Source organism: Canis aureus, chromosome 3 (genome assembly GCF_053574225.1).
Source record: "Canis aureus isolate CA01 chromosome 3, VMU_Caureus_v.1.0, whole genome shotgun sequence".
NCBI lineage: Eukaryota > Metazoa > Chordata > Mammalia > Carnivora > Canidae > Canis > Canis aureus.
In genome coordinates, this window is record NC_135613.1 from 11976691 (window position 1) to 11990696 (window position 14006).

At 34.4% G+C, this 14006-nt stretch overlaps 1 protein-coding gene across 7 annotated transcripts in view; it reads left to right on the forward strand.

Moving 5' to 3' along the window:
• HYDIN (HYDIN axonemal central pair apparatus protein) overlaps positions 1 to 14006 on the forward strand; it is a 384136-nt gene that overhangs the window by 114972 nt on the left and 255158 nt on the right. For all 7 annotated transcript variants that reach the window (XM_077889901.1, XM_077889900.1, XM_077889907.1 and 4 more), the window contains one exon: positions 11914 to 12115. In XM_077889901.1, coding sequence (XP_077746027.1) covers positions 11914 to 12115 — 202 coding nt within the window. The remainder of the gene's footprint in view (positions 1 to 11913; positions 12116 to 14006) is intronic.

A 14006-nucleotide genomic window follows, 5' to 3' on the forward strand; every position in this document is an offset into this window, starting at 1 on the left:
TTTTATTGAGTTATAGATACAATGAAATGCACAGATCTTCAATTACAGTTTGATGAGTTTTGTCAAGATCTGTGGAACGACCACTCCATGTAGGATAGAGAACATCCACAGCTTTAGAGTGTCCCCTCATGACCTTTCCAGTTATCCTTCCATCCCCATCCTAGACATTCTAAATTCTATCATTCTATATTAGTGCTGCTTGTTCTTGGACTTCAAATAAATGTGCTCATACAGTACACACTATTTTGTGTCTGGTTTCTTTCACTCAACATCATGTTTTGGAGATGTATTCATGTTCTGTATCAAATTCCCTTTTTTACTCCTGAGCAGTATTCCAGTGTATGATTATACATGGTTCATTCATTCTCCTGTTAATGTAACTTTATTTATTTTTTAAATAAATTTATTTTTTATTGGTGTTCAATTTACCAACATACAGAATAACACCCAGTGCTCATCCCATCAAGTACCCCCCTTAGTGCCCATCACCCACTCACCCCCACCCCCCGCCCTCCTCTTCCACCACCCCTAGTTCGTTTTCCAGAGTTAGGAGTATTTATGTTCTGTCTCCCTTTCTGATATTTCCCACACATTTCTTCTCCTTTCCCTTATATTCCCTTTCACTATTATTTATATTCCCCAAATGAATGAGAACATATAATGTTTGTCCTTCTCCGACTGACTTACTTCACTCAGCATAATACCCTCCAGTTCCATCCACGTTGAAGCAAATGATGGGTATTTGTCATTTCTAATGGCTGAGTAATATTCCATTGCATACATAGACCACATCTTCTTTATCCACTCATCTTTCGATGGACACCGAGGCTCCTTCCACAGTTTGGCTATTGTGGACATTGCTGCTAGAAACATCGGGGTGCAGGTGTCCTGGTGTTTCATTGTTTGAAGTTTGGGACTATTATGAATAAAGCTTGAATAACCATTCTTGTACAAGTTGTGTGTATGTGTGAATATGTTTTTATTTCTCTCAGATAAGTGTTTAGGAGTAAGATTCTGGGTCATCGAGAAGGTATATGCTTAACTTTCTGAGAAACTTTGAAATAGTTTTCTGAAATAGTTGAAGCATTTTACATACCGCCACCTCCTCCTACAGCGGTGGATGATCCACATCCTCATCAACTCAGGGTCATTGTCAGTTTTCTAATTTTAGTCATCATACTGGTTATAAAGTTATTAGCCAAATATCAACAAAAGCCTATATATTTTGTTTTTAATTGGCATTTCTCTAATGACTAATAATGTTGAGTATCTTTTCATGTGCTCTAGACCATTTTTATGTCTTCTATTCTTGTGTGTATTCAGATTTTTTTTGCCTATTCTTTAGGGGATTGTTTGTTCTTTTGTTATTGACTCATAGTTTTTTATATATTCTCAATACAAATCTTTCAGAAATAATCATTAAAAATATCTTCTTACACTGGATTGTCTTTCTAATTTTTTTACTAGTACCTTTTTATTAGCAAAATAATTTAATTTTGATGAAGTACAGTTTATCATTTCCTTTATAACCAGTGTGGTATTTTTTTCTTTTAACTTTATTTTCTAAATTTTGGGGTGTATATTAAAAAGAAGTTGAATTTTGTACATTGCTTTTATATCTTCAACTTTGACAACTTAACTTTTTGACTCCTAGTTTATCTGTAAATGATTTTGGATTTTATATATATACAGTCAGGTCATCTGTAAATAATGGAAGTTTTATTCCTTTTCAATCCTTAAGCGTTTTATTTCTTATTGTTTCTTGCACAGCTAGGCCTTTAGGACATCATTCAATGGAAATGATGATGGCAAGCATCCTTCTCTGTTTTTAGTTTCAGAGGGGAAGTTCTCAGTGTTTCACGATTTATTTATTTATTTATTTATTTATTTATTTATTTATTTATTTTTTTATGATAGTCACACACAGAGAGAGAGAGAGAGAGAGAGAGAGGCAGAGACACAGGCAGAGGGAGAAGCAGGCTCCATGCACCGGGAGCCCGACATGGGATTCGATCCCGGGTCTCCAGGATCGCGCCCTGGGCCAAAGGCAGGCGCTAAACCACTGCGCCACCCAGGGATCCCGTGTTTCACGATTTAGTATAATGTTTTTATTTTATTTATTTATTTATTATTTTTAAAGATTTTATTTTTATTTATTCATGAGAGACACACAGAGAGAGGCAGAGACATAGGCAGAGGGAGAAGCAGGCTCCCTTCAGGGAGCCTGATGTAGGACTCAGTCCCTGGACCCCAGAATCACACACTTAGCATAATGTTTTTAATGGACACTATCTATTGAATTAAGAAAATTCCCTTCTATCTCTAGGTTTCTAAGACCTTTAATTCTGAATGAGTGTTGGCTTCTATCCATTACTTCTGCATTTGTTGAGATGATCATACATTATTTCACCTATTCATGTAATGGCTTTGTCTTTCATCTGAGAAAACAAATTGGTCTCATAAAACAAGTTGGGAATTATTCTACTTTTTAATTCTCTGGAAGGGTTGTCATTTCTTTTTCTTTTTTTTTTTTTTTTTTGGTTGTCATTTCTAATATGCATGTTATTTCTTCTTTAAGTGCTTGAAAAGTTCACTTTTCAAGCTATCTGGACCTGAGCCTTTTTGGAGGTTTTTAGTTATTCAGTTTATTTAGTATATTTAGTTCTACTGAGGTGTTTCTATTTTTTTCTTATGTAATTTTTGGTAAACTTTCAAGGAATTTTTCAATTTAATCTAAAATTTTAAATTTATTGGCATAAAATTGTCATAATAACCCCAAACTTTGTAATGTCTGTAGCATCTATAGTGAATTTTTTCTTTCATTATTTATAATTTGTGTCTTCCTTCCTTCCTTGAATTTCAACAAAAGCCTTTGTGTTGTTAGTGTTGATAGTGGATGAAAGTGAAAAATATGAGTGTTAATAAATTTGGTCAATGATTTCTTTCATCTGGATCTCTATATCTTTGTGAAGTATCATTTTCATTTATGTCAGCCCCTAAAATTAAGTCTTGGAAAAAAATGTGGCCTTAGAATTATATTTGGATTACTTTATCAAAAGGTGTTTTAAATCAGGAGTTAAAAAAAATGAAACATAGTTGATCTTTTTTTGGTAAACATTAATTATTGATAAACATTCCAAAATATCTTTAAAATATTCATTTTTAGTTCATTCTTTTAAATATTTTGGGTCATATTTTTAATATATTTGACATAAGAGTAGTATATAGTATGATTTATAAATGAACAAGCACACAGGGTGATGGTATAATATTAAAAATATTATTTGTTTGGGTTTTAAGGCCAACATCTTAGAGTGCTCATAGATCAATAGAATCAAAGCTTGACAGAAGACTTAACTAATAACCAAATCTAGTCCTTAAATTTTACAGATGAAAAACTGAAGCTGTAAGAAATTAAGTGTCTTGCCCAAGGTTGCTCAAGTAGCACAAGCATAATTATAACCCAGGCTCAGACTCTAACCTCCCGTGCAGTGCTTTTTCCATCAGAGTGGATCATCTCCCTAGTCTCTCATATTATTACCTAAACATTTTTACATTGATTAAGGAAGTAAATGCAGCTGCTTTATCCCAATGGCCTTCAATCTAGATTTTAACTTTTCGCTAAGTATTTGAATTGATACCCGTACTTACATTTATAGTCCTGTGCTAAAGGAAACAAATAATTGTGTATTAAAATTTAATCCCCATGGCAAAGTCAATTTCCACACTTTGAGATTCTAGTGTCAACTTTGGTTCACAAAGTCATTTTCTAAAGATGCAGATAGAGGTAAACTATCTTGTAGCATTCTTCTTTACATGAAATGAACTGCTGATAAGAATATGCTTTCATCCGTATTGTGGGTTATCAATGACCGGAACCTATAACCTTTCATTAGTGAAAAACAGTAATGACTGTTTAAACACAATTAATCATGGAGCTTTTCCAAACAGCCATGATCATTGCTTTCTCATTTCACTAAATAAGGATCTGATTGAACTTTCTGCAGCTGTTTGAATTGATTTGAGGAGGGAAAGTTAGCATGTTTTTTTTTCACATGTCCTCAAACAATGTTCCAGAAGGAGGAGCATTGATAATCCTCAGTGGGAAGTACTCAATCACAAGTCTAACAGTTGTATTTATGCCCTTCAGTAGCTGGTTCTCCATTGGTTATAAATCCTTAATAAATGCAGCAAGGAGATTTTTATTTTTCATCAACCAGGGTTTGAACCAGTGTTCTAGTAATTAAGGAACTTGAGTGTAAATTTCACCAATATCTAATATTTTACTCATCAACGTTTACTTGAACCAGAACTCTTCCCTCCTTTCTCCTAAGGATGCCTTTCTGAGGTGAAACTAAGTTTGTTTAGGGAATTGATTCTACCCCAGAAATAATTTAGTTACCTTTTTATTATAGTCCAAAACAGAAGGACTAAAGTAACTTGATTCCTTTTACAAACTAATTCCTCCAAAAAAGATTAGGAACACAATTACTCAAGACTACTTTCTTAACAACAAAATAAAACAAAAATAGAAACAAAACAAATGAGTTAAATAATTCTATCATTTCAATAAAACTGAGGTGTGAAAATATTATTTGACTGTTAAAAGACAAATAAATGATTAATTGCTTATGTTTTACACTTTTCAACTGAGTATTGAGAAACTATATAATCTAAGGGTTCAAGGAGATATTAGTATTTAGAATAGACTTTAAGAAAAAAGACATTCTTATTAAACCTTTGGTTACTTAAATGAACCCTAGAAGTAGGAACATAGAAGTGTTCTTCTTTATTCAATGGCTGGTGAGGTTGCTGTCACCTTAGAGGTGACATTAACCGCTGGCATAATCAGGAAATAGAGCTGATGCACTTACTCAGCATTTTTTAAGTATTATGTCTCTTACTGAAAAGGAGATATTTCAATTCAGGAGTCAGAAGTTGGCAAATAGGTTCTTTTCCCACAAAGGCACGATGATGAATTATTATTAAAGATACAAGTAATCATAATATTAGTATTTCACAGGACAGCTTTATAGTCATTTATATATTGTTCTCTAATAAACCATAGAGAAGTTCTTTTTTTTCTACTAAAGGCCAATAAAGGAATACCAAAATAGAACATAGTAAGTAATTGAGTTCAATGTTACTTTATAGTTGAAACTACTAAATAATATGTATCTGGATATACCTGTGCAGACTCATCTGCATAAGCTTTGTTTCAATTGTGTGATTGTTATAATTAATTATAAGTGTGTGCTGTTTTAATTGGAAAACCTAGCAAAACATAGTTATGGTAAAAGAGTAAATGTTTTCACGAGGTTTCAGAGGCAATGGAAACATTCCTTGACCAAATTTTCTTTTCTTCATTTCTTATTCCATAGCTTAGAGTAGGGAATAGCAGAAGCTTGGACAAACGGATGGTCAGGGATTGTTTAGGAGAGTGGAATGAGCTTTCTTTAAATTACATAGCAAGTGAAGACTCAAGTCATTAGGTGTTTGTATTTAAAGGAACATTAGAGGACATCTCCTAACTCCATTTATTTTATTTTATTTTTAGAAACTTTTGATGTATAGTTGACACACCATGTTGTATCAGTTTCAGGTATACAACATAGTGATTGGGCATTTATATACATCACAAAATGTGCACCACTGATAAGTATAGTTGCCATCTGTCACATACAAAATCATTACAGTATCATTGACTATATTCCCTATGCTGTACTTTTCATTCCTGTGACTTATTTTAAAACTGAGTTTGTACCTCTTAATACCCTTCACTTACTTCACTCCCCCTCCCTTGCAACTACCATATTGTTCTCTGTGTTTATGTAACTCCTTTAATTTTAGAGATAAGTAAGCTGTAGCCCAGAGGAATTGAATAACTGTACCCCTAAGTAAAGCTGGAACTTGAACTCAGGTCTTGGATGTCCTCTGAGGCCAGCATACATTCTGTAATCCTACACTGTTTTTCATGTAGAGGAAGAATACTGACTGTGACATTGCCACTCATGTGCTGGGTAAGCTCAGTTAAGTCTTGTAGGTTACTTCTTGAACCCTTCAAAGAAAGAGCACTTCTGAAGAAGTTTGATTCAGCAATTCACTTGCATGGTGAATTTGAGCCTATAGTGAATAAGAGATGAGAAATACTCTTTCCATCAATTTGCTAGTTCGTAGAGAATCTGTGGCTCCACTCATATATTTTATTTATTGCCCTCTCTTGTCTGAAAGTGCTGAAACCACAGTATGAAGTGTATTGTGTATATGGGTAGCTTCATATTTTTTTTGTAAACTCAGTTTTGTCCATATATATTTTTGCTTGACTGATAGTAGTAAAACTAGCAAGAGGTAATGATACTTCCACAAAACATATTTTTACTAGGACATAATAAATGACGATGGCTAACCTCATCTACAATGATTGCAACATTCAACCCCAGAAACCAAATAGGAAGCCGAGTGAGAACAGGCACTCCAATGAGACACAAAAATACCAATGCTGGGGAACAGTAACTTTGTTCATTCTGACAGGTATAACATCCCTTCATCCTACCAGTTTTCTAAGTAGCTAGGGTTTGGGAACACTTTTTAGGGCTATCTTCAGGAAAGTGGGTGTACAAAGCAAGTCAAGTCCCTAAAGCTATGGAGACAAGAGTTATTGCTTCCTGTACTGCGTAGATCTGATGATTTTTGGAAGATGGATTGAAAAAAATCAATATTAGATGGTTTTTAAAAAGAGTATAATGGCTTTTGCTATATTTCTGGAAGGAACAGTTTTGCAGTGAGCAACTAAAATTGATGACATTAGTCCCTCTGACCCTGAGATTTGTATGAAATAATTAAGCCCTTGGATATCTTTTTCCTTGATTAGAATTTTAAGTGATGAAATACTTCAAATAACCACTACACAAATAATATAATCAACAACCATCATATTTAACACATCTCAACATTTTACTATACACATTTTTTTCAGATGTTTTATTTTATGGATATCTAAACTGGTTACAGATTTGAAGTCATCTCATTACTTTATCCTGTTCTAATTCCCTTGGCTTGGTCCTCAGAGGAGCTGTATAGGGTACATTTTTATGCTATTTTTATATATTTATCCATAAATAACATATGTTATTGCTTCAAGTAGTTTTTTTAAAGATTTTATTTATTTGAGAGAGAGAGAGAGCGTGTGATGAGAGTAGCAGAGAGGGAGGGAGTGGGACAAGTCGACTCTACACTGAGCACAGAGCCTTACATGGGATTTAATCTCATGACACTGAAATTGTGACCTGAGCCAAAACCAAGAGTTAGCTGCTTAACTGACTGAGCCACTTAGGCACTCTTCTCAAGTAGTTTTAAACTTCACATAAATGATATTACAGTATTTACTGTTTCTCTCTTTTTTTTTTAATTTATTTTTGTTTATTTATGATAGTCATACAGAGAGAGAGAGAGGCAGAGACACAGGCAGAGGGAGAAGCAGGCTCCATGCACCGGGAGCCCGACGTGGGATTCGATCCCGGGTCTCCAGGATCGCGCCCTGGGCCAAAGGCAGGCGCCAAACCGCTGCGCCACCCAGGGATCCCTATTTACTGTTTCTCAACTTGATATTTTCATTTAACATTATGTTTTAAAGATCTAAACACATAGATCCATACAGCTCTGATTCATTTTAACTAATGTAGTGCACTCCAGCATGTGAACATGCTACAATCTATCTATTCTCCTATCCAATATTAGGATGTTTTCCCTAGTTTTCTGCTATTACCAACAATGCCACAATGAGTATCTCTGTATATGTCTTGTGCAGCTGTATGAGATTTTCTTTAAGAAGTGCAACAGCAGAGTTATAGGACAAGTGTATCTTGAGCTTTATTGGAAACTAAATTGGTTAGTCAAGTGGTTTCACCAATTTGTAGCCTCATCAGCAGTATATGGAAATTCTTGTTTTTCTACATCCTTAATATAGTGCCAAAACAGTATTGCCAAACTATTTGATTTTTCTTAATCTGATGGTTATGAAATGGTATTTTATTTTATATTTCTCTCATTACTAGTGCTATCTGGCAGCTTTACATGTTTCTTGAAGACCCTATCATCCTTCTTTATATTAAAGTTTTGGATAAGTGAGGTGCCTGGGTGGCTTAGTTGGTTGAGTGTCTGCCTTCCTTCTGCTCAGGTCATGAGCCCAGGGTGCTGGGATTGAGCTCCACATCAGGCTCCCTACTTAGCTGGGATTCTGCTTCTCCCATTCCCACTCTTGCTGCTTGTGCTTTCTCACTCTCTGTCAAATAAATAAATAAAATCTATAAAAAATGAATAGAAAATTAAATGCACTGGTTGGAAACCCACTTAAAAAATTTTTTGGATGAGTAACATATTCATGTGTTCAAAAATTAAAGCAATATATTAAAAGTGTACATTGAGAGGTGTCATTTCTACTTTACCTCATTTACCACCCTCCCCCGGCTCTTATTTTATTCCAGTGTTTTTATGTACATAGATGCAAACATGAATGCATATTTTTATTTTCCTTCCCTATATAAAAATAGCATACTATGTGAATAGTTCTAAACCTTACTTTTTCCACTTAATCATATATCCTGGAGATCTTTCCATATCACTCTGTACTTTTATACCTGCATGGCATTCCACTTTTAGGTGTAGCACAGATTATTTAGGTATTTGGTGGCTGTTTCTTTTTTTTTTTTTTTTTAAAGATTTTATTCATTTATTCTTGAGAGAGAGAGAGAGAGAGAGAGAGAGGCAGAGACACAGGCAGAGGGAGGAGCAGGCTCCATGCAGGGAGCCAGACGTGGGACTCAATCCTGGGTCTCCAGGATTAGGCCCTGGGCCGAAGGCAGGTGCTAAACCGCCGAGCCACCAGGCCGCCCCTGGCTGTTTCTACTCTGTAGTTATTAAGGACAATGCTGTAATGAATACTCTTGATCTTGTTCTAACTCATCTATAGGATAATTTCCTAGAAGTAGGCCAGAGGGTAAGTTGTTTTGTAAGCTTGATAGATATTTATTTTGTTTTATTTTTATTTTTTGATGTATATTTTAATCTGTGTCACCAAATTCACTCCATTGAGTGAGGAAGAATGGTACCATTTTGTATTCCCATGGCAATGTATAAGAGTGCCTTCTCCCTACAGTCTTGACAACAGATTATATTCTCAAACTTTTGTTCTACCCAATGTGTTTGGGGAAAATGGTATCACTTACTAGGAGTTCTCAAAAGTTCTCAAACTTTTGTTCTACCCAATGTGTTTGGGGAAAGTGGTATCACTTACTAGGAGTGAAGTTGAGCATCTTTTGATACATATGGGGGACCTGTATATTTCTTTTTTTGCAACTCTATCCCAATCTTGTACTGGATTGTCTTATTGATTTCTACGACTTATTTACATGTTTGGGGATTGAGTTGCAAATATTTTAACCACTTGTTCTTTTGTTTTTATTTAAATTTTTGCACCTCCAAGATTTCTTTTTCCTTTTATTTTACAGTAGGTTCCCCCAGTGTGGAGCCCAATGTGGGGTCTGAACTCACAACCCTGAGATCAAGACCTGAGCTGAGATCAAGAGTTTGGACATTAGCCAACTGAGCCACTCAGGCACCCCAAAATTTCTTTTTTCATTTTTATGTAATCAAAATTCTTAATACTTTTTAGAGGAATCTGGATATTGGGACATAGTTAGAAAACTTTCCCCTCAAAAGTTACAAGGAAATTTTCTTATGTGTTGTTCTACTTTTGTGGTTTAATATTGAACACTTAAATATTTTATTCATTTGCTACTTATTTTATTGTTACTATCACCATGGTTCTGAAGTGACTTTAAGATGTTTGTCCAGATTTTAAGGTTATTTTAGCAGGAAAGTCTATTAACATAACCTACTTTATCACTGCTAGAAAAAGAAAATCACCTATGTCTCATTTTAACAGACCTATTAAGAGCCAAGGGGCTCATGTGTTTATTGAACCAGACCTATTTATGGTCTCCTTAGTTTCTTTAAGAAAAGAACTACTTTTAAAGAGAAGGTGCAAGATGAGGTTAAAAATGTAATTTTAAAAAATATAAACTTATTTTTAAAGGCCATAAGGAAAAGAATTAAAATAGACTACATAAAGACTAAGAAAAAAAAGACTTATTCAGAAAAAAGTCATAAAGAAATCCAAATATCTAACAAGGGAAAAATATGCAACATATATGACAAAGAGCTAATTTTTTAATATCAAAAAAATGTCACAAATCAATAAGCAAAAGGTAAACTTCTCAAAAGGAAAATGACCAATGCTATAATAACCATCTCAGAGAAAAAAAGTCTTTAATCAATGAAAAGATGTTCAACATCATCCCAAATTAAGACTATGCAAATTAAAACAATAATGATTTTTTTCACTTATCATATTATTAAATTTAGCTCATTAGAAAGTTTAAAAGTTGGCAAGAGTGCATACCCTTATTTGGGAAGGGATACATGAAAATATTAACAACTCATACCTTTGAAAAGCTGTTCTAGGATTGAATGAAGAGAAGAAGACATTTTATTTTCACAGTATATGCTTTTATAATTTGAAAATTTTACTTTATTCATTTTTAAAGTTTAAATTTTAGAGTCAAATGCCTAGATACTGTTTCTTTACACTTTGGAGAAAGTTTTGCTGTGTTCAAAGTGTTAGAGTATAAAGGATGTTTGCTCTGTATAAGGTGTTATTTACTAAGTGTCTGCTTGGTTAATATAATGGTGAATGAAGCAGAAATATGTGCTAAAAAATAAGGCATAGCCCTTATGCTTTCTGGGTTCTCATTAAAATTATAGCAGCACAGATCAACAGGACATTCATGGTATTTAAGTATTTCCTTTTTCTACTCTGATATCAGAGTGAGGCACCAGCTGTGACATTGCAGAGATCAGATGGAACATAGTTTATAAGTTTGTATCTTCTTGGGAGCTAAGGAGCTCATGTGTTATGCTATTTAGAATCAAGGGAATTGGTGGATCTTGAATGAAGTCAGGAACTTAAAGTAGTATGCTGAATAAAGGTGTTCTTAACATTAAACATTTAAAAATTTAAACATAACTTTGGTCTTTCTATTTTGTTTTCTTTCTATGTAACTACTACCTAGATATAGTGTGTGTGTTTCATTGTTTTAATTGTTGTTGCTTAAGGAAGTGATTCTTTTTAAATAGTTGTTTGTTGAGGTTTTTTGTTTGTTTGTTTGTTTTACTAATGAAGTTATTAATTCTTTCTTTCTGATCCCCTTTGGTTGGACTTAGATCCCTGCATCCTGAACAGCTCTTCTTAGATATACTTGTACAGCTACTTTAAGAATCAAAATTCCAGCTCATGCTTGGGATAAAGATGAGACATGTGGTTATAATTCTAGAACTCATGGTGCCCTCATAGTCCGGCTGTAGGATTTTAAAATACTACCATGAAGGGGCACCTGGGTGGCTCAGTCGGTTAGGTATCTGACTCTTGGTTTCAGCTCAGTTCATGATCCCAGGGTCCTGAGATTGAGCCCCTTGTTGGGCTCTACACTCATGCAGAGTCTGGTTGTCTCTCTCCTTCTACTCTTCCCCATGCTTGCTCTCTCTCTTTTTCTCATAAATAAATAAAAATTTTAAAAAATTTTCAAAGAAGAAAAGGTCTTGTAACATCCACTGTAACAGTTCATATTTTATGTGTTTTTTTTACAGTGACCAAATAAGATAGTTTGATTCTCTATAACTGCACCAAACATAATATTTAAGTTTTCTGATCATGTCTGATCTCCGGATTGATGAGGGGGGAAGAAAAAGAATAAAATGTCTAATGCTTGTGCTATAACTTCACCTTGGGGGAAAAAAGAGCTAGTAGCTCATTTTAGAATAAATCTCAAGGGGTATTTGCACTTTGTTGATTTCTAGGTGAAAAAGTCTTTTTATCTCTATATGGAGCTGCCATAGACATGAATATAAGGCTGGACCGGAATTCATTGTTCATTGAGAAAACCTACATATCTCTGGCCAGTCAGCGTACTGTAACAATTCACAACCGCAGCAACATCATTGCCCATTTCCAGTGGAAGATATTTGCTACTCAGGAAGAGGAAGACAGAGAAAAATGCAGGTTTGTAAGAAAAACTACCAATATGCTGTAATTTGGAGGAACATAAAGCTTAGTTATTATGAAAAAATCTATGACATTGGTGGTAAGTTTTTAACCAATTCAAGATCAGATTTTTATAAACTTGGTTCTGGTGTATGATGTTCCTTTTTTTCATTTAAAGAACTTGAATTGAGGAACACAATGTTGTCCATCCCCGGTTAATCTTAACCTGATTATAATTTATTAGTAGCTAAACTCCTGGATTTTAAAGACCAAATAAATCCTTTTTCACTAGTCTCTCAAAATTAACCTACAGGTCTGTATTTTGTTTCACAACTCTAATCAGATTGGTCAGATTTCATAGTTTCTAAAAATAATCTCTTGGATTGAGATCAGTGTGGATTTTTTTTTTCAGTGAGGAAATATTTCCAGAAAATATGAAGAATGAGGAAAAAGAAGAGCTTAGATATAATGGCTTTTATATTCTCAGTTTTAGTAGCATTGCTAAATCCCTGCTAACCATATAATTTAATAATGATTTCTTGTTGGTATCTTTAATCTTCTACTTTTTAAAGTACTTAAGGCAGTGGAGAAAATTAATAAAGTGGCAAACCAAACCTTTTAAACTAATCTCATCATGGTTAAATTTTGAATATTTCTTTTTACTGAATCTATCCCTGCCTCTTTTAAAGTCCATTTTCATTTTTATCTCCTTCTACCCTCCCTGAATTAGCACTTTTGCTGCTTTCATTGGAATTTATTTCAGCCTTTTTTATTTGCCTCTCCATTTTCATTAAAGATTAGCCCTGGGAAGCTTCAAAGCTTTGTTTAAAACCAAGTTAGTATGTGATAAAAATAAAAATCTTAGGTCCATGGAAACCAGGCAGAAATCCCCCAGTGTGCTGTCCCTAATTGAATCAGAAGGAGCTGTGACAATGGCAGGACACAGTGGACCAGAAGCTTTATCATTCAGACAATGAGCTTTAATCACTGGATTACCACTGTGCCATCTTTAAAAAGTGGGAAAAGAAAAGTCTTTCCTGCCTAAAAACTTCAGTTTGCCTCATAGTATAGAAATACCAGTGGTTCAAAAAGGCAAGAGGAAACTGCTCATCTACTCCTTCATTTATCCTGATTCCCTCTTTCGTGAGTGTACCAACAATCAAAATGGTCCAGGCATACTTAAAGATAAAATGGGAAAGCAGGTACAAATGAAGAAACTCTAGTAAATAGTGTTTCAATATCCTGCTTGGCCTGTGGGCATAATCTTTTAGGGAGAATAGGTATACACTATCAGTAGGAAAGCCAGCTTTACCTTCAGCTATGTGCGTTTGACTACATGTATAAGACATGACTGATGCCACGCCAATGTCCAAAAAGTGTTTAAGGAAGTCAATTTCAACAGTGAAACTCAAGAAAAACTTAAACCAATTATTATCAGAGTTCCAGGAATAGAGAATATATTTTTAACTATGCATGAATGGACATTCTTTCTTTTTTTCCTTTACTTTACTACCCTCAGTATTCATACCCCTTATCTCTTTCATATCATCCTGAGGCTTATTCTTCCTTTTCTCTTGTGTTGTCCTTCTTTTGCTATCTTTCTTGCTCTATTAGTTCCTCTAGCAAATTTTTTGTAGCAAAGGAATAATGTGGAATAGCGTTTTCATAATGGTGATTGGAAGCCTACTTTGATCATTGATGCTCCTCCATTAAACAATGAACTTGAAAAGTGGCTTCAGATGACCAAATAAGAATACGTCCATTTTCACTTTTGGTGACACATGGCAACACAACTCCTGTTTCTCCAAACTGTATTGGTTGATTTAAGTGAAGAGGTTATTGAATATGCTGTTCTTTACCTTCTCCTTGCCCCTTTCCTAGGGTCAGATGGTCAGGGCAAGAGGGGAAA